The 27,025-nt window shown below is 40.9% G+C and overlaps 1 protein-coding gene across 1 annotated transcript in view; it reads left to right on the top strand.

The window, feature by feature from the left end:
• The first annotated feature begins 4,915 nt into the window (after positions 1-4,915).
• The window catches only part of CAPRIN2 (caprin family member 2), a 28,595-nt gene continuing 6,485 nt past the window's right edge, over positions 4,916-27,025 (top strand). Inside the window, 20 exon segments of the mRNA XM_083699960.1 lie at positions 4,916-5,022; positions 5,025-5,064; positions 5,840-6,105; positions 7,381-7,443; positions 8,445-8,501; positions 9,271-9,357; positions 11,587-11,825; positions 14,583-14,665; positions 16,173-16,361; positions 16,818-16,861; positions 17,579-18,235; positions 19,176-19,271; positions 20,504-20,632; positions 20,884-20,959; positions 22,138-22,190; positions 22,939-23,034; positions 24,400-24,513; positions 25,016-25,165; positions 25,712-25,895; positions 26,890-27,012. Coding sequence (XP_083556086.1) covers positions 4,963-5,022; positions 5,025-5,064; positions 5,840-6,105; positions 7,381-7,443; positions 8,445-8,501; positions 9,271-9,357; positions 11,587-11,825; positions 14,583-14,665; positions 16,173-16,361; positions 16,818-16,861; positions 17,579-18,235; positions 19,176-19,271; positions 20,504-20,632; positions 20,884-20,959; positions 22,138-22,190; positions 22,939-23,034; positions 24,400-24,513; positions 25,016-25,165; positions 25,712-25,895; positions 26,890-27,012 — 2,806 coding nt within the window. The 5' untranslated portion in view covers positions 4,916-4,962.

The raw sequence follows: 27,025 nt of genomic DNA, 5'->3' as shown, positions 1-27,025 counted from the left end.
ACCAAGGAGTGTTAAACATAAGCCCAGGAAGGGCTGAACTAAATTTAATTTCTGAGTTTATTCTTTGCAATGAAATGCTCAAAGGTGATGTTTTGTGCTGAAATTGAAAGGAATCCAGTAAAGAGCTTTCCCAATGATCTAAGGCAGGAGTGGCCAACCTCCGAGAGACTGCGATATACTCACAGAGTTAAAAACTGGCAGTGATCTACCCCCTTTTGGGGGGTTTGGGTCAAAGTTGTTGAGCTTCTTTAGGGAAGAAAGTGACATTGAGCTTTTTTTAGGAACGAAAGCCCTGTTTTTGGTGTTTCAGGTCATTTTAGGGGTGCAGGGCAAAGATGCTAAGTTTTTTTTAGGGAAGCCAAAGTTTTTTAGCTTCTTTGGGGGGAGCCACTGATTTACCAGTGATCTACCACAGACATCCAGTGATCTACCAGTAGATCACGATCTACTTTTTGGACATGCCTGATCTAAGGGATAACTGAGGCTAGCTAGCAATAATAGCACAGCTATTGTGTACATAAATAAAATATTAGAGATCTGTGATACAAATACTCTGGAAGCTAAATTACTTGTAGTTTTAGCAGATCCCTGAAATGTAAAGTAGGCAATATCTCTGAAATTTCATCCAGGTCCTTTCATTCCTCTAAAACAGTGGTGGCCAAACTCGGCCCTCCAGATATTTTGAGACTACAACTCCCGTCATCCCTAGCTAACGGAACCAGTGGTCAGGGATGATGGGAATTGTAGTCCTAAAACATCTGGAGGGCCAAGTTTGGCTACCACTGCTCTAAAACAAATATGAATGACACAGTTCATAAGATCACTGAAATGTGATGCAGAACATGACTCTTCAAAGAATTTTTCAGAGAATCTTCAGCCACCAAATTCAGTTCAAAGCCTTAGTTTAGCAATAGATGTCATAAGCCTCAAACTCTATATTGCCAATTCCATAAAGCTGATATATATTGGTCACATTACAGTTTCCTAACATTTACCCCAGGAATACATCATTGTAGAATACATTAGAATTTCCCTTCTCAGGTTGTGTAATAGATAAACCTTTTAAAATTTATTTGAACCCTAGAGAACAAAAATATATGCCTTTATTAAGTTTTCAGCTTGGGAGGGTGGTAAAAACCTGCACTTTTGCTTAAGTCTGATTTACACATGTAGCTGAATGAAGCTATAGAATGCTAAAGTGGTAGTGTACCATGTCAGGCAGCAGGCAAAGCTGATGATCCTATATTGGGGGTCACTAGGCTTTTAGGACCCTGTGCACACATTTTGATTTTTTAGGGAGTGCCATAACAAAAAATTAGAGACAGCACAGTCATGTTTAAGCTTTTCCTATACTATGCTCCTATACTTTAAAAAGTCTTAACCTGTTGAATTTCTGCCAGCCATACAGCTGTTAAAGGTACAAGAACCCTGATTTTCACCAAAGCCAGTCCTAATTTGCATCAGTATACATGCATACCATTGTACTGTAAGTTAACTATACAGTAAATTCTTACTGAGTGCCTGGTCTTTAGCTCCTACACAGCAATAAACATGACTAAGCCTCTGGAAAGTTTTCACATTTGTCTTATGGGAGTTGGGAGCAATTCCTTAACATCCACCCATGTTTATTGAGCAGTAGTATTTGCAGAACAAAACTTCCAGGAACTACCTGATATCCAATGAACCCACCACAGGAAAGATGCATTTTGGTTGCTAAGGAAAGATGAAAAGCCAAACCACAGAGATTCCAAGGATTACTATAAAATATGGTAGAAAAAGGAAAAGTCCTCTAAAGTGGAAAGGACTACAGCCACGCCCAGGGATTCCTATTGCCTGGTGTTCTAACAACTCATGTATCAATTTCAGCTGGCTTTGCTCATTGGCTAGAAACCGTGACAGGTGAGAGCAGTCAGCCTAGCTCATTTCACAGAAATCACTCAGCAGAGTACCAGTACGTTTTGCTTCATAACTTACTTTCCAGGAGAGATATAGGTTTACTTTTTTCTAATGAAACCTTAGAATTTGAGGCCCCTCAAGTGTTTCATGAGTGTCATAGCACCCATGGGCATTAAGTTGGCATCCCCCATCCTTTTTATTATTATTACATTTGTATCCCAGTTTTTCTCCAAAGAGCTGAAGGTGGCATACACACTTCATCACGTCTCAATTTTATCCTCACAACAACACTCTGAGGTAGGTTGGCTGAGAGAGAGAGAGAGACTGGCTCAAAGTCACCAGTGAGCTTTGCTGATGGGAGACATCATTTAGCAACATCTTGAGAGCACCAGGTTGGCAAAGACTACTTTAGATAGAAATGTTTTACCTGCCTCAGCAGAGGGTTGGACTAGATGACCTTTGAGGTACTTTACGATTCTGTGATTCTACTTCAAAATATTATAAGCCAGCCCAGTTGCACTGAAGTGCTGTTCTGCTCTTACAGCTGAATGGGACCCTGGGCATCTGCCCACAAAGCCCTGCCCTAATGGCACCACTGTGTGCTTCTGCAGTTGCAACAATGGACCCATCACTGTTTTCCAAGGGTAGTCCATTTGTTGGAACAGGGTTACCTGTTTGTTAGTGTGGCTCTTCATATTTAAATGACACTGACTTCTTACATTATTTTAGACCTGAATATTCAACATAATGGTGATAACTATTCAGAGGTCAAACTGTTCCTAAAAGCTGCCACTATTAAAAGTGACTGTCCATACAAATTAGCAATTTGTCTACTGCTTATTAAGGATGGTATGCATGCAAGTCAGCAGAGGGTTCTCTATAATACAAAGCTTTGAAAACAACAGTTATAACTTTATTCATGTATGATACAGAAAATAAATGTACAATCATTTTAATCTGATCAGTGTCATTGGTATTGCATTCAAGCTTGCCGCTCTTATCCAAAACAATAAAATGTTTGCTGTTCATAAAAAGACTTAGGGCACATTCACACAATGCATTTAAAGCGTTATGGTACCACTTTAACAACAACAACAAAAAAGAACCATCCATGGCTTCTCCCAAAGAATTATGGGAGCTGTCAATAAACTATGTGCATTGCCAAGGCTAATACTAAAAAAAGCATTAGCAGCATTATATCTTACCTACAATAACATCAATGAAATAAAACGGGGGGGGGGGGGAGTTCCTACTGAAAAGCCTCAGCCTTTAAAACTGTCAACTGTTTTTAAAAAGAAGTGCAGCATGTTCTAATTCAATTTATTGTGCGTGTCTACTCAGAAGCAAGTTCCGTAACCCAACTGGGACTTAGTCCCAGAAATGTGCTACATAGAATAATAGAACTGTAGAGTTGGAAGGCAGAAATCTCAACTAAAACATACATGACAACTGGCCACCCAACCTCAACATCTGTTGTTTTGTGCTGCTACTACTGTTGTTTGTGTTATGCTTTGTTTTTAAAATGCTATCTTACCTGCAGCCCAGCATCTACCTACCTACCTAAGAGCATCTCAGCAGAACTTCCTTCTGAGTAGACAAACATCCTGAGTTTGCATAACACCTCAGCTGCATCTTCCAAATTGCAGACTGGAGTTTTTTCCTCTCCTTTAGGCAGCACCTCCCCAGCAGGTGTGTATCTCTTTTTAGCATTCAGACAATGTAAAACTTCAAAGCTTGCTCACTACTTTGTGGCATTCCTTAATTAAAGCACCAGTTTTGCCTGCTGCTTTCATCTTTATCTGTGCATTTATGTCTTTCTCGCTGCATATATACCTATAGTGTGTGGATGCGTGTGCTATATAATGCACGCATTGCAAATATGTCTGGTTTGGTGGCTTTTTAAAAAAGAAACCGTAATAAGCATATGTTTTCAGTGGTTTTCGTGCTTTTTAAAGTGGTCTGGAGTGTTGCTTGATGCTTTAAAACACCGTATGGGAGGGACTGTATGTGTATCTGAACGTGTAGATCATCCTGGTCAGGACTGGAACCTTTGACCGAGACATACAAACACATCACCTTCCTTGAGGACGCCCGGACACCTCACAACCTTCTTTTCTCCTCACCAGTTAACGGTCCGGCATGTCACGCGGGGGCGGGGCCGAACGCGCGAGCGGCAGTAGGCCGCGCGGTTGCCGCGGCGGCTGATTGGGCGGCTTGTGGCCGGCTGGCGATTGGGAAGCCGGCGTGTGACTTTTCCGCGGAGGCTCCGCCCCTTATCTCCCCGCTGCCGGGGCGGGTTTATAAGCCGGGAAGCCAGCCGGCTGGCGGGTGGGCTTGAGCGAGTTTAGGCTGCTGAGGTGAGTTGGCGAAGGGCGGGGTCCGGCGGGCGGGAGGCAGCGGTTGCTCGTGCAGCACGGGAACAGATGCCGCCCCCGCCTCCTCCGCGTGGGTGAGGCGGCGATGTGAGGGACGGAAGGAAGGCAGTACATGGGACGGCGTATCCCGGGGGCTGGTGGCGTTTGGGGTCGGGAACGCTGCGGGGAAAGGAACGACCGACAACCTTCGCCGTTACCCGGCCTCCGTGAGCGGAGAAGATAACTCGACGTCGCTTATTACCCCCCTCCTTTTATCCATAGTTGGATGTAGCCCATAATTACAGCCTCCTCTTTTCCCACCCTCCCTTCCCGACAGCGGACAGAATTCCCCGGTGTCTTTCCTCTCGTGGAACAAAACGCCGCACAAAACCCCTCCAGTGGTGCAGGTTGTGTGGCCGCCCTGCTTGCTCCCTTTTCCTGCCAGGCAAGCTGCGCCTTGTTCTCTGGACGCCCTTTCAGGGGAGGGAGCTTTGAGGCCTCGGTCCTGCGCGCACTTGCTTGCCTGGGAATAAGCGCACGTGTGAATGTGGTATTAGCTGCCCTAGTGGGCGGGGGGCGGCGGTGCTGCGCTGTGAGGCTGCAACATCGTGCGCCTTTCACTGGGAAGGAGGAGCACCGCTGAAAGTAGCGAGACGGGCTTGGAACAGAACGGCGACGTGCCGCCAAATTGTTTCATTCGCTGCTCTGTGTGATGCCCTCGAATCTTCTGACGAAGGACGACTTAAGCAGAGTGCCTCGACATGGCTGGGTTGGTTTTTTTTACCTTGGACGCTCAGCTGCCCTTGCATTTTCAGTAAGGAATGAGGAAAGGTCTTGCTCACCTGCTTCCCAACTGCTAGCATCTTTCTCAAATTGTGTTTGATGCAGGTGTGAACTCCACACACACACACACACACACACACACACACTCTGCAACTGACGCACAGGGCTTCCCCTCTGGAAGTATTTTTTTCCCTGCATGTACATAGGTGAATTAACCAATTAGAAATACATAATGAAAGTCTTGTGTTCTTTCTGAAAAGATATTTAGGCACTCCTCTGCTAGCTTCGGTCTCCAGCATGAGGAATTGCTGATGCCTTATTTGTGACCCTGTTTCTAGTGCAGGTGGGGAGGGCTAAAGCCTCCAGTAGGTTGGTTGGTTTGTTTGCCCGTATAGGAAAGTGGCATATAGATTTGATGTTCTAGTTGGTACATGCATGCAAAGAGTTTAGGATAGTGATTAGTATTAGCTGGCATCTTACTGGAATGGGGAATAAGGGAAAGAAGGGAGAGACTCCCCTTCTTCAGGAATCATATTGATCCAAATGCTGGTAGGTCTGCAGCTGTTTAAAACAGTCTCCGCCCACTTCTAGAATAGATTATGGATATGGATGTTAAAGTGCTCTCAACTGTAAAGTTATCTGAACAGAGAAATAGTGGTTTCTGGATGCCTCTCCTGCTCCGTAATGGTACATGTTCCACAAAAGGCACATTCAATGCTCACTGCATAGATGACAAACTTAATAGTAACTGGATGCTGAAGTTGCAGCTGTGAGGGAAAAGCTAAACAGTACCAGTTTCTTTGCAGCCCTAGCTGTTTCAATGGTGCAGCTTTCACAGTCCCCGCTTTGCCACACTTCGCCTTCATGCCACTCTGAGGAAGCAGAGGAGAAGAGCATGAAACCCGCCAAGCAGCAGGTGACTCAGGGTCCTCATGGGGACAATCCGCCTCCCTTGAGCCCCCTGCAGGCAGCTTTGAGTTCTGCTGCAACGGCTTCCCAGGCGTATGAGACTTACATTGATAATGGACTTATCTGCATGAAACACAAGATCAGGAACATTGAGAAAAAGAAGGTATGTGTTTCTCCTAGATTAGAGAAATGGTACCAAAGGAAACTGCCCAAACTGTGTGTGTTCATTCACTCTTCCTTGCCGTTGTCTATTGGATTGTAAGCTCTTTGAGGTGAAAGGCCTGTATTTATTGCTTATGAAAGTGTGAAATGCTGTGTAACTATAAATTTATTTCACTTAAGATACTTGCCAGCCTTCAAAATTAGATTAATAAAATATAATGGCTAGAGTTTATGACTAGAGAGAAATAAGAACTTTCTACTTTGGCATGTAATTTGCATGAGCCATCAGTATTGAGTTAGTTCAGGTGTCATGAAAAACTATTGTTACTGTGATGAGAACAAGCTTTAGGTTCATGTGTTCCCTGTATGGCTACAATGGCAAAATCCCACATCTTTTACTTCCATTTTTCAATTACAATTTTGCCAGTATGGTATTCTGGCTTCCAAACTGGCCCACTAAGTCCAAAAGGGTGGATGCTGCTGTGTGTGTAGTGTAGAATGCATGCCAATATTAAACTGTCTACTGAATTTTGATGCAGTCTGTCAGTGCTGTCAGTATATAAAGATAGTTACAAGTAGGTAGCCGTGTTTATCTGCCGTAGTAGAAACAAAATAAAAAAAAAAATCCTTCCAGTAGCACCTTGGAGACCAACTAAGTTTGTTATTGGTATGAGCTTTCATGTGCATGCACACTTCTTCAGAGTTTGCATGCACACAAAAGCTCATACCAATAACAAACTTAGCTGGTCTCTAAGGTGCTACTGGAAGTATATAAAGGAACCTACATGACTAGAAGTAGTTTCATGCTTAATTAGCCAGTCTTAATTCAGCAGGAAGGTGGCTTTGCCATCCAGCTGCAGTAGTTACCAGAGTTTGAATGTCATAGAAAGGCTGTTATGAACCTAACATTCACCTTATGCAACTGTAACTAGATATATTGCCAGTGGTAATATCTTAACAGTGGTTCCAGTATTATGAAATTTTTGTATTGCCATCATCTTTATAGAACTTGACGCTGAGCTGCAGCAACCTTTGCCATTCATATGAATATATTGTGTACCTCTTGCTTAAACTAACTGCCAAAATCTAATGTTTAACGTCTGCCAAAGAGGTCTAATTTATTGTTGTTTTGATGTGCATTTTATTGTATTTAAGGCTATAAATGCATGGTAGCATGTGTAGGCATCCATGTTATTCAAGTCTGGCCTATGCTTAAAGTCTTAATAAGTTGGTTATATATGGTCTAATCCTGTACCTGCTCAATACATGTTTTCAGCTCAAACTAGAAGACTACAGAGATCGTCTGAAAAAGGGGGAACCCCTCAATCAGGATCAGTTGGTAAGCTTTCTGTTCTTGTATCTCAGATTGCTGCAAACATTTGCAGCAATGAATTCAGCTCATGACAGACTTCTGAGATGCTCCTTCATGCCTAGGCAAAATACATTGGCCTAAATCTTAACAAAGAGTTATTGCACATTGATTTCAGTGGTGTCAGTCAAGCTGAGGTCTTGTGTTGTGTTTAGGCCCTATTGAAGCTATGGGAATAGAGCTACAGGACCTACCTTCAAGCAGTCCTCTGGGCAAAACATAGCTGGGAAAATAGATAGGAAAGCAAACTACTAAAATCTTAAAATTGCTCTCAGCTAAGGTCTGTAAGCTGCTCCAGAATGATCAAATATAATTAACTTTTTGCTGAGAATAGTAGATCTGTCTTCATCCTGACTCATGCTGTTGGCTCCTTTTGACTCAGGCTCTTGGCTCGTTTCACAGTGTTTGGATAGAAAAGGTATTTTAAAAGGTATTCCAGCAATAGTAACTGTGATGCTGTATTTTCCTGTTATACAGGATTGGTTATGAATTGAGGCAGCAGGAAAGCCATGAACTTTGATTTTTACGTGTTTGAGTATTATGTGTGAGCGTTAACAAAAATATTATAATACTGCGCAGAGAAACAATAACTTTGATTCTTTTAAGGAGGATGGTTTGGGCTTTACACACAAAATTTCTTCAATAGTTCTCTTTGCCGCCCTCTCCCCCCACTGCCATTGCCAGATTATTCTGATACAGCAAGATACAATTTATTGGTTGACAGCTAGTAGACTTTTTTGATTAAAATTCTAAGGTATATGAGCAAATGTTGTTAAATTGTATAGCCATTACTTACTTGAATGTCATGATCTTCATGACACCATAGTGGATGAATGGTTGGGAAATTGATGCTACGAAGGGGCTATTGGTACACCAAGAGTTCAGATTGGTTCCATCATATTGATGGAGATAGAAGATATTGCTGCTTACAGGGGAGGTGCTGTCTAATTGCCATTTACCGAATTGTATAGATGCAGTTTGGGCCACAGCTTGTTAGAGGTCAAATAACTTCTGGATCTGTGGTCAAGGTAAGCACTGAGAATCTTGAGTTGGAGATGTAGCCTGTGTTAATCCATTTTCCATGGTGTAACCCTGTATTATGAATAACTGCTGAAGGGAAGTATAGATACTTAAACACTCCAGCCATAGTTGTTAAGCAAGAAATTTGCAAGCTTTATGATGGTGAGTTCCTCCTGGTTTAGTGAGCAGAGTCCTTCACATGTAAGCATAATTGTTAGCATAGCACTACTCAGTTTGCTCAAGATCAGAGATGGGGAACCTCATCCCTGACTATTAGCCATGCTGGCTGGGGTTGATGGGAGTTGCTGCAACATCATCTGGAAGAGCAACTGGCCCTTTATATAAGAAGAGATAGAAGAGTATATAAGAAGAGAGGCATAACTGCTTTTAATGTTGTATTTTACATTGTTGTGACCTGCCTTGGGGCCTCATGGTGTAAGATGGGTAATTAATAATAATAATAATAATAATAATAATAATAGATTTATAGCAGCCTTCGTTGTATGTATCTTCTAAAAAATTAATCATTGGTTTTCACTGTATAACCAGTACATGGTAGAAAACTTCATAATTAAAATTCTTTTTAAGTCACCTTATAATTTAGTCATAGTGGCTGTTGCTCACACTGCTCCTCAGGTTTAGCACCTTATGACTATCAGAAGTTGAGATGTTACTGGAAGCTTTGTGTACATTAAAGGACAGTCTTCTTAAAACATTGGTGCTTCATAATTCTAGGCACTTTATACATGATGAATAATAATGTGTGGCTGATTACAGGAAGCTGTTGAAAAATATGATGAAGTGATCCATAACTTGGAGTTTGCTAAAGACCTTCAGAAGACATTTTCTGGCCTTAGTCAAGATGTAAGTAGATTGAATTATGGACTAGAAATGGGTTGGTGTGGCTTAGGATCCACTTTGTGAGGGGAGGCGGGCTTTGATCAGGTTCTCTTTATCCTTCCCCCATCCCCACTTGTCTGAGAATCTGGAGTTGGGTCTCTGCTCTTGTATGTCCGGTGCCTTCTTGCATATCAGCGCCAAAAATGTTGATATGGAGTACTCCTCTTCCATCCCACCCCTGTCATTCCATCCTACCCTGATATGAAACACTACCCAGAAACCTAAGCTTTGAACATTTGTTGTATGATAAGTGGAATGATTGTAGAAGTTGAAAGGTGTTGTTAGAGACTTGAGGAAAAATCTTTAGCACCTTCATTTAGGAAGATGACTTAGGTACGACTTTGTGTTTTTTTTTTTTTTTAAATATTTATTGAACATTTTCAAATATAACAGAAAAAAGAAAAGAAATAAAACATCCATTTTATAAGCTTGTTTTCATTAGCATCTTTCGAGGACTTCCCCACCCCACCCCCTCTTGTATTCCAATTCCTTCAAATAGATTCAGCAAGTTCTTACCCCAAATTTTAAACTTATTATAATTAACCCAATGTTAAAAATGTTTTTCCATCCCCTAAAATCGACCCCGCTCCCTTCCACGAGTTCCCCTCTTTAATATGCAGAACAGATTAAAATGAAAGAAAATAGAAAAATGAATAAAATATAATTTAACACCCTTTGGATTCCAAATTTCCCTCCCCCCTTTCCCGGTTACATTCCCCAATGTCCATCAATGCCTGTTGTTATCCTGGAGATCCCACATCTAGGCTGAAATCCTTCACAAGTCCACTTTGCCGTCTTTTTAATAGTCTTTGCCGTCTTTTTGATCATCTTTAGTTTCGAGCGTCCAATCTTAGAAAAACTCTATCTCAAAAAGGTCCATTTCTTCCATCCAGATCTCTGTATTTAAGAATAAAAACTCCAATTTTGTTTCTTAAGACCTTTCAAATCTGGATGTCCCAAATGTTCCCACTCCCAACTTTGTCCAATTCTTGTTGTTCATGTTGTTTTTATTGTTCTCTCTCCTCACTTTCCTCTAGTTTCTTTTCCTGCTCTCCTGCAAAAATGTTCCAATTCCAAAAGCTTCTAAATCCCCTACAGAGGCTTTGTTATTCAGGAACAAAACTTTACGTCAAGTCCCTTCCATTCTTCAATAGATAAGTCTATTGTCTCCTTTAGTGTAGAGACCTCTGTAGACAAAATAGTGTTCCATTTCTGCAGTTTCCCAGGAGATAAAAAGTCCAATTCGAATTCCATGCCAGCAATACTTGTAGTGTCCCACAGCCCCTCTAGAGGGATTATAGTAACTCAGTTTCCTTCCAGATCACACCCAACAGTCAAAGTAACTTGTTATTCCTTGTTTTATACAATTTATATCTAATTTGTAACAAATGTAACCGGCAAAGTCCTCATAACACAGTTCTCTTTTTATTCTTCAGCTTTGACAGCTCCTTTGACAGCTGTCAAAGCCTCTGTTTCTCCTCTCCCGGCGCTCTCGCGGATCACTCCCGGATCCCGGGGGGTGGGTGGGTTGCATTTTAGCTCACATTCTACTTTTCTCCTTGAGCCCAGCCTTATAATTTTCCATCGTGAAATTAGTAACTTTGTCAAACTTAGGTAGCACTCGATCTTAGCTGTTAAATCCTTTGCTTTAAATCCTCTACAACAGGGGGGAGGCTGACTTCCTTTTTGCACCTCCCCCGCTCGCTCCGAATTTAAAATTTAAACTTTTTTCCCTTTTTAAGTCCAGTTTCCAATTACTCACAGGTTGTTTTTTTAATCCGAATTTTCAATGGAAGAAGTCAGCGCTCTCCGCCAAATGGCATGCAGCTTCGCTCGGTAGGGGAAGCGGAGGACTCATAGCACCACACCCCCCCCCGGCACCCGCTCCGCAGCCTTTAAAAAGGCTCCTTCGCAGGTCGGGGGGCGCAAACGGTGCCCGCCGAGTCACCATGCCCATGGGTTTCAGCGCCCATGGTTTTTGAGGGTCCCCGCGATGCCGACGCGGTAGAACCCAGCCCCTGCCGAGCAGGCTCCCTCCGGAGCTCGGAGGGAGTCTGCCATTCGGCGATGGCGCCAACCCGGAAGTGACTTAGGTACGACTTTGGATTGACTTCTCTGAGCTACAGTCCAGCTGCTGGTCGGATCTGTCAGGAACTTGTGTAATATGCCTGTTTTGTTTTTATATTAATACAGCTTTTGAAAGCACAGAGGAAAGCACAGAGAAGGGAGAGTATAATGAAGCTTGAAGCAGAGAAGAAGAAACTTCGCACAGTGCTGCAGGTCCAGTATGTGTTGCAGAGTTTCACTCAAGAGCACGTGCAGAAAGACTTCAGATGTGGCTTGAATGGCGCAATATTTTTGTCTTCTAAAGAACTAGACTACCTCATTAATTTTGCAAAATTGACCTGCTCAGGAAGAAATGAAGGCGTGAGGTAAGTAAATGTGTCCTTACTTAAATTGCAAAGCGAATCTGTGCTAGCATTTGGACGTTTAGCTTTATTAGAAGTGTAGTTTTGAAACCTTATGAGTTTTCCGCATAGGAGGCCCTTTCAGGATAGCTCTTTGGATGAGCTGCCTCCAGCCTCCTTGCTGCTGGTGCTTTCTTTCCTCCTTGCCACAGTCATTTTCTCACTTCAGAGAGAGTGAGGTTAGCAGGTTTTTGCCTGCAAAGTGAGGAGGCACCCACTGTTAAGGGAGCAGTTGTTTGTCGCTTAAGATAGTGGTGGGAATTGGATCTATCAGTGACAGGCAGTTCCTTCCTTTTTTGCTGCTGTTGCTTCATTGCTCCTTTACGTAAGATGGAGCAAGAATGGCAGGAGCCAATCAACTCTTGGTAGTGGATCCCTTCTAAGTCACAGCATGTCAACAAGTGCCTAGCCATCCTGGTGCTCAGTGCTTGGCATAGTTTGTTTTACAGAACTTTGTGTTTAGAAATATATATATTATTCCTTTGGGCAGCCTTTTTAAACCTGGAGTGGTTGTAGTCTACCAGGTGGTGGTAGTCTACAGTTCTCATCAGCCCCAGTCAACATGATTGGTGATGAGAGTTGTAGTCTAGCAAGGGCACCAGGTTGGGGAAAGCTGCCTTAGGGTTACAAGGCTGATAGAGCTGGCTTTGTGGCTTTCACCTATTTGTTTATCCCCAAAAAAGACTGCGATAAACATGAAACTCTTCAAGCAAATACTATTCAGGGGACAACTTACAGAATTGTCTGAACAACTAACGGAGCACCGTAATATGTATTCTGAGGACTGAACTGAGATGTTGTGGTTTAGTTCTCTGAACGAGGAGACTTCATATGCAACACTAAATGAAATCATATTGCATGTGCAACACAGACTACTGGCTAATCTTGGGCATACCAGTGGTATCAACTTCTAATTTGTGAATTTGAGTTTTTAATTGAGCCTTTTCAGAACTTTGCCATAATGTAGTCAAAGCCATGCTGGGAAAATCCAGGCTGATGTGCTTATTATTCCCAGAAACCTTAGTGTTGCTGTCCTCAAGAGAGACCCTATTGGCATCTGCAAAGACCTGCTGCTCAAATTGTTGTTCTAAAATCTGAGTGTTTTGGTTTAGTTGGAGAATTGCCTGTTCTCCCGTCCACACACTCCCACATTTTATTTCTTTTGAGAATTGTGTATGTGTTTTGTCTCTTTTTATGGGGGAGGGGGACTCTGAATATCACCAGTTTCTGTGGCTATTTTTTGGTTGCTAAAATAGTTTTTGAAGAAGTTATCTACATTAAAATGACATACCGTATTTTTCGCTCTATAACACGCACCTGACCATAACACGCACATCGTTTTTAGAGGAGGAAAACAAGGGAAAAAACATTCTGAATGAAACAGTGGATGTATCATTTTTGTGCTTCATGCTGTGGCCACAGACATGTGATCTGATGGTGAATTTGGGGTGACCCAATGCAAAAATCCTGAGAATTCCTGTGGTTCCATGCTTTGTAACCACGTTTTTGCACCATTGTAGCCCCAGGCAACAGTGGGTGTGTGATTTTTTTGGTGCAGGCTGTAGCCATGGACATGCTATGTGATCTGATGGTGAATTTGGGGTGACCCAATGCAAAGATCCTGAGGATCCATGTGGATCCATGCTTTGTAACCACATTTTAAGTGGGGAGCGAAGGAAAAACAAAGAAGGGACATGAGAGGGGTGTGCAGAGAAGCAGCTGGCTAAGAATGCAGGAGAGGGATTTAACGGGAAGGAGGAAAGAAAGGCAAAAGTTTCCCCCCACCCAAGCCAGCCATCTCTCTCTCTCTCTCTCTCTCTCTCTCTCTCCCTCTCCCTCTCCCTCTCCCTCTCCCTCTCTCTCCCTCCCTCCCTCCCCCCCTCTCCCTCCCTCTCCCCCAGCAGCACCAGAGCACAGAGAGGAATTAGAAGGAACGCGACACTCTGCTTTCCCCTCTGCTTGCCTGGAGGGGAGGGGCTTTCCCTGCTCTTTGTTCCGCTTCAGCAAACATAGCAACGAAACAGAGAAGGGTGGGCAGTAAGACCCTGAGGCAGAATGCAGGAAAGCAGCCGCTTCCTCTTTTCAGGTTTCCCTTCTCCGTGAAGCGCAATTTGATTTTTGCCTGATTTTTCGGCTCCAGGGACCATACATTCGCTCTATAACATGCACAGACATTTCCCCTTCCTTTTTAGGAGAAAAAATCTGCGTGTTATAGAGGGAAAAATACGGTAGTTCTAAATTCAATTAGAATTACTAGTTTTCTCAACTTAACATGTGATTTGGTAGACCTTTAGGCTCAACTTGGAATGGAGCCGTACAAGTCTTCTTATTATTAAAACTTATTAGATAGCCTGAAGGGAATACAATATGCATTTGCAGGCAAAATATACTTAGCATTCGGGTCTTCTGAAAAAAACTGAACGGTGTACACTGTGCACTTGTACCTGTTAAACTGGTACTAAGACTTACTAAAAACTGATGTTTTTATCATTAAACTGTTTCAAAATGTCTCATAGGAAGTGGTTTATAACTAAATTGGTGAAATGGTGTTGGCATAACTGGCTAAAGGATGTTTTTAATTACGTCAGTCAATTCTGAACCAAAAAACCAGTTGCTGCTTATAGGGTACAAGGTACTATTATATCAAACAGCCATCTTAAGTAAAAGTTGATTACTTTCTTGATCTAGCACTGACACTTATTTTTCTCCTCTGACATGAAGTGTTGAAGACCAAATGGAGCAATCATCACGCTACTACTGGGATCTGCTAGAAGGCAGTGAAAAAACAGTAGCTGGGACAACTTGTGAGTAGCCTTTAGATATTTTTGCATCTACAGTCTTCAGGCAAAATACTTCATAGCAGGATTGGGATTAGAACATTTATTCCAGTTCAGAAACATACTTATATTGTTCCTTCCCTTGCTCGAAAGAATTATTTTCTAGGCCAGTAACTGCTGTTGCCTGGTTAGGGCAACATTGTTGGGTTGAAATAAACGACAGACGAGTAGCAAGTGTCATATGGGAGGCATCTCTAGAGCATGTCTCGGGGAGTCCCTTTTATTGAATATTACAGCATTGCCACATATGTGCTTGTTGCTGATTGGTTAACACAAGTACAAAGCAAGGGTTGCATATAGGCATTAATCACCGATAGATTAAAGGCTGGGAAAGGGAGCACAGAACTAGACAGGCATGAAAACCTCCTAATTAAATTATAACTAGTGATTGATATAGCAAGACCTAAACAATTACGTTCCGATAGATGTGGTCAACTATGCATTAAGAACAGGTCAGAGTATAATGTTTTCCTGAACTCAATGTGAACTGAACGTTCTAGGGTGATGAGGGAATGTCTTAATATTAGAACGGTTTGTGCAGAAATCATGCGCAGAAGCAAAGCTTAGAAGCAAAACTTCCCATCATGCCACAGTCATGTGCAGAAGCAAAGCTCCCCTTCACAACATAAATGCAGATTGTTTATAACTTGTTTCCAACACCAGCATGGCCTGTAGTTCCCCACTTCACATTTAGGGCAATATCCAATATGGCATGAACAAACATGACAGAACTTCCTCTTCCTTTCCTCTCCCTGCACACCCACAATCTGCTCCAGAAGACTCCCAACTCTCCAGAACAGACCTTGAGTGTGTGCAAGGAATGCAAAGAGGAAGTACTGCTAGATGCATTGTGCTCAGTCTGTTATCATGGGTGGGAAGTCATTTTGCTTAATAAGCAAGCCACAATATTATGTAGATGTACTGTACATGGGATTGCATTTATGTGTTAAGTGTTTAATAACAGGTGAGTTCCCACAGCAACAGGAGCCATGTTTTATTTTGGTATATAATTAAGGTAGACCAGCACATTTATGGGTGTGACTCCAGGAGATTTGCTGGATAGGGAAATTGGTCTTTTAACCAATTGTAAGTTCAGCATTCCTGTGTTTAAGGCATATATTCTTCAGAGTATATCTCAGGATAACTTCCCAAGGCTGCATTATTTTGTTAATCTTTGTGTATATGAGTCTTTTACCAATAAGCAAATTAGTTTTTGAAATCAACTGTGTTCTGTGGATGTTCTCAGTGTTCACAACTGTATTTTTTTTTTGGTCTTTTGGTTAACTGAAATGCCTGAATTACATTGCCCTTTCAAACATCCTCTTAAGTATTTACTTAAAAACATTTCCAAGAATATATTGTGCCAAGAAAAAAAGTTTGATCTTTATTAAGATGAGATGGTGTCATATCCCAAAACTGAAAACTCATTTTGTGATCTTTTAATCTGCTTATCATTCAACTCTCTGTCCTCTAGATAAATACCTGAAGGATTTGTTATCTAAACTGTTAAATTCTGGTTATTTTGAAAAAACTCCTGCTCCTTCCAACATACCAGTAAAAGAGGAATCAAAAGAACTGTCTACAAGACCTGAGTTGTGTGAAGAAATGCAAAGACCTGAAAGAACAAGACAACCCTCAAATTCAGAGCATGTCAGTGAATCAGGTAATATATTTGTAGAAATCTTAAATTCTTAACTGCTGATACAGTACTTCAGATGTATGTCTTAAATTTTCATGTCAATTTATATAGCTTAAATTTTTAGCTAAATAAGTTATGTATATTCTGCTCTTCACCTTATTTAGGCTTTATTGGTGGTTAAAATCAATTGTACCACAATAATAAAACAATCCTAGCTGTTTGGGATTAATTTTAAACTTTCCTACTAAATGTATTTAGTAAGAAATACAGAAGAAGTTGTGTGACTTCTTACTATAATACTGGACATTAGCAAATTCTCAAAGAGGTGGTTGCTAGACTAGCCTGAAATGTAAGTCATTTTGTTTGGTCCCCCCTACCCCACAAAAGTGAATGTGCTATGGATGCTTAGAGAATTAAACTGTTTTCTATTATTTGGCTTTGTGAGAACTTGAATCTAAGTTATGCAATCCTTCTTCCTAGCACCTCAAATGGAGCACATTCAGTCTGAGATACAGCCTCAAGAGGTAAGTTATTAAATGATATGCTACAGTAGAAGAAATTAGTGTTAAACTGCAGAATAGCTTGCTATATCAGTGCAGTGATGCTAGAACTAAAAACTGGAGATAATACAGAAATCTCTTCAGAAAGCTCCACTTGAAGAAATTTGTAGCAAGGCTCCAGAAAAGGCAATTGCCAAATGGGAGTCCATAAATCCTTTGACTTTGAGACAGGGTGCAGTGAGGTAGATTTAACAATCAGTTGCCTGTTCAGCTTTGAGGGTTTATGGGCAGTCTCTAGCACAATGTGGATTTTCTGTGCTATCACTGTGGTTTTTTTGAACCAAGCCATCTACCTTGCAGTGGTCTTAAACCAGGCATATTTCTCTCTTTCAAGAAACCTGGATATAAACTAGCCAGGAAGCTGCAGCAGATGTTCTCAATAAGAGAACCATATAATGAGTATTCAGGATGGCGCAGTAGCATTTTGTAAATCTGAAAGCAAGTGTTTTGTCTTTATGTCTGAAGATCTCGACATTTATTTATTAAATTTATATACTGCCCTTCATCATAAGATCTTAGGGCGGTTCACTGTCACACAGATTTACAAACATTTTTGGAAAATGTACAATTCAACCCTGTTGGGTGACTCTTGTACAACAACTTTCTGGCATGATTTCACTTTAATTGTGCTAGCAATAAGATGAGTACTGGTAAAATGCTAAGTTTCTTTGGTTTGTATAGTTTCTTAATAGGCACTATTTGCCTGAAGCTGACTCCCCTATCAAGAAGCCTGAGGAATCCAAACCTTGGGAAGTGGAACATGTTAAAACAAATGAACCTCCAAAGTCCTGGGAAATGCTTGTTGACATGGAAGAGCAGGAGCAGAAGCAGAAACAAGATTATGTCAAAACTCTGGAATCTGTAAGGCAGCAGGGAAAGAAACTGGAACTGTCAAAGCCTTGGGAAGCTCATCTTAAGGAAGGTGGTGATGATCACAAGGAGGAACTTCTGAAGCCATGGGTAACTCAGGTTAGAGAACAGCGGGCATCCCCTAAACACTGGATGAGCAAAGCTAAGGAAGAGCAGGAACAAAAGCCACAATGTCCAAAAACATGGGTTGCTCAAATAAGAGTGGAAAAACCGGAACCTGCGAAGCTTTGGAGTGCATGTGTTGGAGAGGAGGAGCAAAAGAAACCCGAACCTGCAAAGCAATGGGTAGCACACATCAAGCAAGAGAAGGAACAAAAAACCCAACCCCCAAAGGTTTGGGAAACATCTGAGGGACCACGGCAAGCACTTCAGAAGCCATTACAGAACCCTCCAAAGATATGGGGAGCTGGAAATCTTACCTCAAAGGAACAATCTGGGCCAAAGAAGCCTGATTTGGGACCCAGTGAAGTGAGTTGGTATAAACAATACTATTGTCTGTACAATATTTTTATACTAAAACTACAGTTTAGGGTGGTGATGTATCTAAAAGTTCAAAGTTTGGGCTTTGTCAATGACCAGCTTATTTTTTGCCACAGTAGTCTAACTCTACATGAAACAGTGTTCTCAGCAAATATTTGGACATGGAAATAAACTAAACCTAAAGGGGTGTAAATAGTTTGCTGTTCAGTGAATTTTTGCCAGGTTCATATTTGGAATGGCAAGGGGGAGAGAACTTAGCATTGCTGATCACAAACCTTGAAGATTCTAGATGTTCAAAAGTGGGGAGTAATATATAATAGAGGAATAGAGCAGGGATGAATATAGACATAGACCTCCAAGTTTGGATCAGTTTTGGATTTCTATAATAAAAAAAATGAAGGAAGGATAATGAATCTGGAAGGCTTTTTTTAACCTACATGACGGTTGTTGGGATTAAAGGAGAATGTGAGGGTAGCCAATGGCTCTCAATCCCTTGATGAGTTAGGGACTTCCCTGCATGTGAAGACAGTCTTTGCAGATTGAACAAACAAGACTAATAGTGGGTCCAACAGTCAAAGTGGTTTCTGCTTGTGCTGTAGAGGAAAGTGAGTGGCAGATAGGGCTCATCAACCTTATCAATCAGCTGAGATTAGATCCTTCTGTATGACTGATCTCTACTTAAACAATTAATTTGTCAAAACATATTTCTAAATGCTTTTCAATATAGAAATAAGAGCTCAGACTGAAGTTTGATTCTGACATGAAACAAGTGGTTACAGTAAAATGCCATTAGGTAATGGGGCTTTCAAAAGTTAGCTAATCTGATACTTTGTGTAGAACACTGAGTCTGTGGTGTATTTATGTAAAAGTTGTACATTGCTAAGTCATATTATAATAATCTAATACATGGAATTCTTATTTTACATAGGATGGAAAGACAGATGGAGTGAATGAAGGAGGCATTGATGCTACGTCTGTTGGAGAACCTTGTAAACTACCTAGGAGCTTTGAAAACAGCCTTCAGGTTTGCTTTCTTGGTCATACTGATCATAGGAAATGCTTCAAAATGCTTAAACTTAGAATCCTGAGAACAGCTGGAATACTTCCTGTGTGAAGTATCCACTTTGAATCTTCCCAGGGAAAGGAGAATTTAAAACCAAAGAAAAACTGTTCAAGTTGTTACATAGGGCCATGGCTCAGTGGTAGAGCATCTGCTTTGCATGCAGGAGGCCACAGGTTCAATTCCTGGAACCTCCAGGTTGGACTGGGAAAAGACTCTTGTCTGAATTCCTGGTGAGCTGCTGCCAGTCAGTGCAGACAGTACTGAGCTAGACAGACCAGTGGTCTGCCCTTGGAAGGCAGCTTCCCAAGTTGAGTGTCTCAGGAATCAATTCATAACCTTAGTAGTAGATCAATGTTTGAAATTCCGGAAATATTTAATTTTAATATCAGGAAGAGGTCTACTTCAGGAAAGGTATGAATGGACCTCCTGTTAAAATAGTAACTTGAAAAGGAGCTCATATTCTGAAAATGCCACTTTCAGGACTTGGTTCTAGGATCCTCCCTTTTATCTGACTTGAAATTGTGTACCTGCAGCACAGCCCCATGTGCTTATTTAGAAGTAGCTCCTACTTTGTTCACTGAGGGCTTTCTCCATTGTAACAATGTTTAGAATTTAAGCCTAAAGTAAAATGTAAGAGGTACATTGGGAGAATATTATTGATTGGAGGGGTAACCACCATGGTGCTCTCCAGATGTTGTAGACTACAGCTTGCATTGCTCTTGACCTCTGGCTCTGTTGGCTGATGGGAGTTGTATTCCAACATCTAGAGGGTACCATGTTGGCTACTTGTGTTTTGCAAGTTGACTTCAGCACCAGCAAAGCCTTTAATCCAGCGGTCAGCAAACTTTTTCAGCAGGGGGCTGGTCCACTGTCCCTCAAACCTTGGGGGGGTGGATTATATTTTTTGGGGGAAATGAACGAATTCCTATGCCCCACAAATAACCCAGAAATGCATTTTAAATAAAAGGACATATTCTACACATATAAAAACACGCTGATTCCTGGACCATCCGTGGGTTGGATTTAGAAGGCGATTAGGCCAGATCCTGCCCCTGGACCTTAGTTTGCCTACCCATGCTTTAACCCATACAGTAGCATACTGGGAAAAGCACTCTGGGAATCTTGGCTACTCTGAATAGTTCAACTAACATTTTCCTCAGCGTTTTTTTTTTTATTATTATTAATTTTATTAGGCACCTAAACCTGTTCATCAACCAGCTGCAGAGTTTTGCTCTACTAGTCTTCCAAAGGATCCAATATTAAGAAGGGAAAAACTACAAGACCTGATGACTCAGATACAAGGGACCTATAATTTCATGCAAGTAAGTTGTCCTGGATAACATGGAGTTTGGGGGAGTATGATAGGTACCTAATGGATGGTGAGTGCAAGGAAAAAATGAAAAGGAGGGCATCAGTTGGTGTTAAGGTCATAGATATTTTAATGGCACATGTTTTCAATTGCTGAAGGCAATTTTCATAGGTTAAAATGCACCACAAAACATGTAAACTTTTATTAATCTCTGAATAGATTGTTGTTTTTTTTCAAGAGACTTGTAACTTTTTTGTTTTTAAGGAGTCTTTACTGGATTTTGATAAACCTTCACAACATGCCATTTGTTCATCACAAGCACCTTCAGTTGATTCCACAGGTAATCATAATTGTGGTTAATGGTAAACAAGGAAGACCCTATTTTGTTTGATGTTCTAGGAATCTATTATCACTTTCATAAAGCAGAAAAGACTGGTATAGCAACAAATTATTAAATCTATGTGACAAAGATGTTCGATAGGTGAGATTAATACTTCATGGTATTAGAAGTATTGTATGCAAACTTCAATATAAATTCAATTTTTGTTGTTGTTACTACCATTATGGTCACTTCAACCACCACCAGAAATAAATATACACACTATACAGATTGTGCAGAGATATATTGTTAAAAGAGATAAACTTTAATTGAATTTATTATTTTCTTAAAGCCTCTATTTCTATTAAGCAGTAAATTGTGAAAAACGTTCTCTTAAATTACATTGCATCCAAAATTTTGCTTGATACTGGAGCAGAACTTAATTCTTCCTGTTAGAAATTTCTTCAAAAGTTTTATCTTTGAATTTCAATCTTTAAAACTTTGAAACTTGGTCCTTGATCTTGACACAAATAGTCACTAAATGAGAACTAATTCTCTTAAATGTAAAACCTCAAGTGAGATTTTCTGTTGGTCCTACACATACTGGATGGTTAGAGAGTGTATGGGAAATTGTATTGTCTGAGCATCTGACTTACCACTGCAGATATTTTGAAATAGTATAGTTTCTATTTACAACTTTAATAACCAACAATAATGTATTGTACAAAACTCCAATGACGCATACATCACTATAGAGGGAGTATTTACTTCCCTTCTTCCCATCAGACTCTTTGGTTGGCCTAGACATGTCTCGGACTGTCCCCTTTCTCAGCTGATGTTTTGTTGTTGTTGTTGATGGCTTGTGATTTGATTTCATTCAGATGTCAACTCTGGACAGTCGCTCCATATTTATTACTTAATATAATGATGAACATAATGTAAACAACCTCTGTACTCCACTCAGTCACAGTTATTATGGTTTTTATTTTATTTTGATTTGTACATCTTGCTGACTTTTTACAACTCCATTTTCAAGTATCAGTAAACATACATATATATTTAAATAAAACCTTATATGTTAGCATTGTCTTAATAGATTATCTAGCATCAGGCATACAATGGTGGTAGTTCAACTCTGATATTTGAAGAGCAGTTTCATGTGTAGAAAGGGCATAACCAAATGTTCCCATATATTGTAGCACCTAATGAACAACTTTCAAGCCAAAATGATTTCCCTGAGGTACCGGTTCAGGTAAGAGTGGTAAGCCATTTGTCACAATGCATGTCAAACATGCATTGATTATTTGGAATGTATTTTTGTATCTTGACTGCATAAACTGCCTTGAGCAGGCATCTCCATCTGGACTACAATTCCCATCATCCCTGGCCACTGGTCCTGTTAGCTAGGGATCATGGGAGTTGTAGTCCAGCAACACTGGAGGGCCGCAGGTTGGGGATGCCTGGCCTTGAGTAACCTTCTAAATGTGGCTTGCCATTTTGGCTTCTCCCACCACATACCAATCCATTTACGACAAAAATCTTCTCCAGATCGAGACCTTGACACTTAGTGACTGATCCATTGGGCAGGTTAACTTGTCTCCTTCTTCCAGAACATGCCTGTTTCTTAAGTCCAAATTCTGATATAGCTTAAAAAACAGAAGAATCTCCACTCATGGTGACTGTTTTGGAGAGTTTCCAATGCTACGCACTCAGCAACCCCTCCCCCCTGCATTCCGTAGGAGTGGGAGGCAGGTACTGGACAATCTGCAAGTGAGAGCTCTCCCCCTCCGACCCAAGGGGGGGGGGCTTACAAGGATAATTACTCTCAAATTATCCTTAATTGGCTGCATGCCCCGGGTCTGCTATTGTGGGAACTGCTGTTCACCATGGCAGCAAAAACCAGAAGTCCTAAATAATATTTTCAAGAATTTTTTCAGACTATATATGAAGTCTACCGTACATTACATTATATATTACATTGTATATCCCTCTATTGACAGGTTGCTGCTTCTCCCATAGCCTTGCATGGCTCAATCACCTCCTTAACCTCTGACAATACACTGTCTGAATCAGAAACTGAACTTGCGACACCACAGGTTACTGATTGTTCTTTACAGTTTGCCCTTGATCCTGATTAACATGTTGCCCTCTAAGGAGGAGGGGCCTATTTCTGACCTTCCTTCGTTTGGTATTTCTGAGAAATGGGGCAGGCACACATTGGGAGCATCTTATGCCAGGTGATACTGAATGTGACAGGTTGGTGTGCAGCAAATGCTGGTGTGCCTTTGAGAAAAGCCCCTCCTGGGAGAAGGCATATCAAACGAAGCCGACTCCCCCCCCCCCCCGCTGTTGTACTGTTAAGGTGGAGCAAAGCAGGGTCTTGAGTAGTATGAACCAACATGCCGTTTGTTCACATTAAGGCATAGTTTAAAGTTAACAGCGGTTTTATGTGATGTGTGAACAAGGCTTGGAATTTACCCTTATGTATTCCTATAACAGAGTTTTTACATTTACAAGATAACACTTCAGTAAATTGAAATTCTGATAATATAAGCTTGAACAGTTTTCAGTAAGGCAAATTATTCAATGAAACTGAGCTGTCTATCAAAAAATAGGTGGGTTAGCCCTGGGACTCTTTGAAGCATTCTTCTCAAATAGATATATTTGCTTAATTATAATATAGTTAGATATACAGTGGTACCTCGGGTTACATACGCTTCAGGTTACATACACTTTAGGATGAGAACAGAAATTGTGTACCGGCGGCAGCAGGAGGCCCCATTAGCTAAAGTGGTGCTTCAGGTTAAGAACAGTTTCAGGTTAAGAATGGACCTCTGGAACGAATTAAGTACTTAACCCGAGGTACCACTGTAGCTTGGAAGTTAAATGATTGTAGTAGCTGAAGATGTAGCTTGATCTTGCAACTGGTACTTTGCCAATTAAGATACAGCTCTAGTTGTGTTATACTACAAGGGAAACTGAAAACCAGAATATGTCAATTTACAGTGCTAAAGCTACTGATAGCTATTGAATTAGGAAGTGACTATTATCATTTTTTGCACACGATATGAATACTTAACAGCTTGCTTGTAGTTGGAACAACAGGGAATTCACTTCTAGTGAATTTGCACTAACTTCATTCCTCTTAGGTGATATTTGGTGGGGAAGGAAATTAAGTGAAATACAACAGTTATTTGATGCATGCAGTATTGACTGAGAAGGAAATGTATTTTTGCCAATTGGTCATTATGGTGGAATGATGTAAGGGTTGCAGCCTTGGATTCATTTCAGAGTTTACCTAACTTGAATATTGATATCTAGGTATGTAGTAAGAGGATATACTTTCTGTAATAACTGAGTCCCAGCATCTTCCAAAATACCATGTGTAATCTGGGCACACTTTCTTGCAAGCATTTTTTTTCCATTTTAAGTAACTAATAACTATCTGGTTATGTCTCTAGACATCTGTTACAAATTCTCAAGAGTCTGAGAACTTCAGTCCACCTCAGTCCTTTTATCAGATAAGCAAAGAGATTGCTGAAGTATTAAAGCCTAAAAAATCTGAAATTTCTCAGGTGAGTTTGACACATACTGTAAGAATTTGACTGATAAAAAAGTGTGCCGTTATTGCAGGGGTGGTAAATATTGTTCCCTTGATATGTTGGCCCCAGCTGGCATGGCTGGTCAAGGATGATGAGAGTTGTAGTCCAACAACAACTGGAGGGGGACCATGTTTGCTATCCCTTTGCTATATAATGTTGATCTCTGAAAATGAAAACTAGTAAGTTTTAAAATGTGAGTTCATTGCCATAAGGATCTCCATCATGTTAAACTTCTGTATGTAAATGTTTGAAGTGGTAACACATCTAGCTCAAACATGTTTGACATAGTCAGCAGAGACTAATGGAAATCCCAAATGCACAGCAAGAACAAATGAAGTAGAAGCTATTCTGTTCTTTGACATGCCCCAACCATTGGCTTGCAGAAACTGCTGGTGTTTTGACAGCATAGGGTTTAACAGTGTAAATGGCTTTCCCATTGGCATGACAATAGAATATTACTATTTTTTCCTTCAAGGTTCCTATTCCTCTTTCAAGTGAATCAGAGACATCATTGACTCCATCAAGATCTACCATGTCACCAGTACCCCAAGAGAAGGGTTTCCAGTCTCCTTCCCCAAGTAGTAGTGTTAGCATGAAAGCACCTCCCTTTCAGGCTGTGCAGATTGTAAGTACATTGGCTGTCTAGGTGAATGCAATTAGATGGGAGGGCAAAAGCTAGACATAAACAAGGAGGAGCTAAATCCAGGGTCTCATCAGAAACAGCAGAGCACCCTGTATAATAGAGGATACGTGTTTAGTAGGAACTATTATTTTTAAGCAGATGTATTTACTACAAGTTTACAAGAGAAGCATTCCCTGAAGGGATCCCTTTATTTTTTTTGCATGCTTACAGCTGCATTTAGACCTAATAATACAATTGCTGTTTTACAGTTCCTACTTGAAGTTTTGCAGCTTTGAGACTAAAACCCCTGTGAATAAGGAGTACCAATCTTGATACTTAGTTGAAATTAATTACAAATTCCTGGTAGAATGTGATATAGCCATGGCACCGGACCCCCCCCCCCCCACTCCAGCGTAAATGGAAAATACTTAAATTTCTACTCTGTGTAGACTACACAGCACAAGATGGGGCAGACTTGATAATGCATGTGGCCTATAGAAACACTGTAAAAATAGCCCCTTTTTTGCATAATTGTGTGTTGTGTTGCAGGTGTTCAAAGTGAACGCGCCTTTACCACCTCGCAGGGAGCGGGATATAAAAGAGAACTCTTTGCATCCTACAGGATATAATCAGAATTTTTGTACAGCAAGTACACAGACTCCACCCCAGTGTAAACCACATTCTACTCAAAATGTTGAACAAACTGCTTTTTCTCAAGATGCTTTGCCAAATGGTAAGGAAAACCTCAGTGCAAGAATGGTAATGGGGACATCAGAGTACAACTCGATTGATTCCTCAGCAATGGGGGTGCCTTACAATATTTAACCCAAATGATTTCAAGGCACTCTGCTAGTGGCTATAAAAGCAGAAGTAGAAAAGGACTGAAGAGTGATGACTTGGCAGTATCCAACTGCCCATCTCCAAGGAAACATGAACTTATCTGACACGTAGTGAAAAAATTGTGGCTGGGCTGGGACTGTTTCTTTAACAAAACCCTACGGAGGATAAAGCCATCAATAGCCACAATTGTTGTTTCCTGCCCCCACTGGCATAGCATGCCTCTGAATACCAGAGTAGTTGTTGGAAATCTCAGGTAGAGAGAGCACTATTATTCACATGCCCTGCTAGGACAATAGGTAGGCATCTAGTTGGCCACTGTGAGAACAGAATGTTGAACCAAAAGGGCCTTTGGCCTGATTCAGCAGCGATCTTACATCCTTAAATCTTCCTGGGCCAGGTGAAGATTTTCTTAGGCTTTCAACTTTTGTTGCTCTTTAACTTTGGCTACTTATGTTTTCTACTGCAATCTGTCCTGTATTTGAGGGGTGGAGTATAGATTTAAATTCTAAAAATAAGTCCTAATTATTGATGTGACAGCCTTTGATGAAGTAAAGCATTGTTGGAAATAACTGCATTAACTACTTGTTATGATAAACATGATTAGATTTTCAAGGAGGCATGTGGATAACTTATCCGTAAAACCTTTACTTTGTTAAAGCTCTAGAAATGGTTTGGTTAATTGTAACTGCCAGTAATAGGGGAGATGATTCTAGCTGTTCAAAATAAAGACTTGCAAACTATCTTGAAAGTCTTTAGCTGCTAAAGGTTGGGTGAAGCAATAAGGGAAACTCCTCCTGCTTTTAGGCTGAAAATTATAAGGCTATTTTTAAAGTACCTGGTTGAGGGAGCTGTTCCTGTAAGCAATGGTATTCTCGCCTTTTATGCAGCACAGACGACCACTTTCCCTAGACCACCTCAACCTTTTGTCACAAGCCGTGGATCGGTCAGAGGCACCGTTCGAGGTGGAAGGTCAGCAACCAATTCATATCGCTCTCCTGGTGGCTATAAAGGTATGTATGGTTT

This window comes from Podarcis gaigeae (assembly GCF_964106915.1).
Source record: "Podarcis gaigeae genome assembly, chromosome: 10".
Lineage (NCBI taxonomy): Eukaryota > Metazoa > Chordata > Lepidosauria > Squamata > Lacertidae > Podarcis > Podarcis gaigeae.
This window is presented reverse-complemented; position numbering and strand designations above follow the sequence as displayed.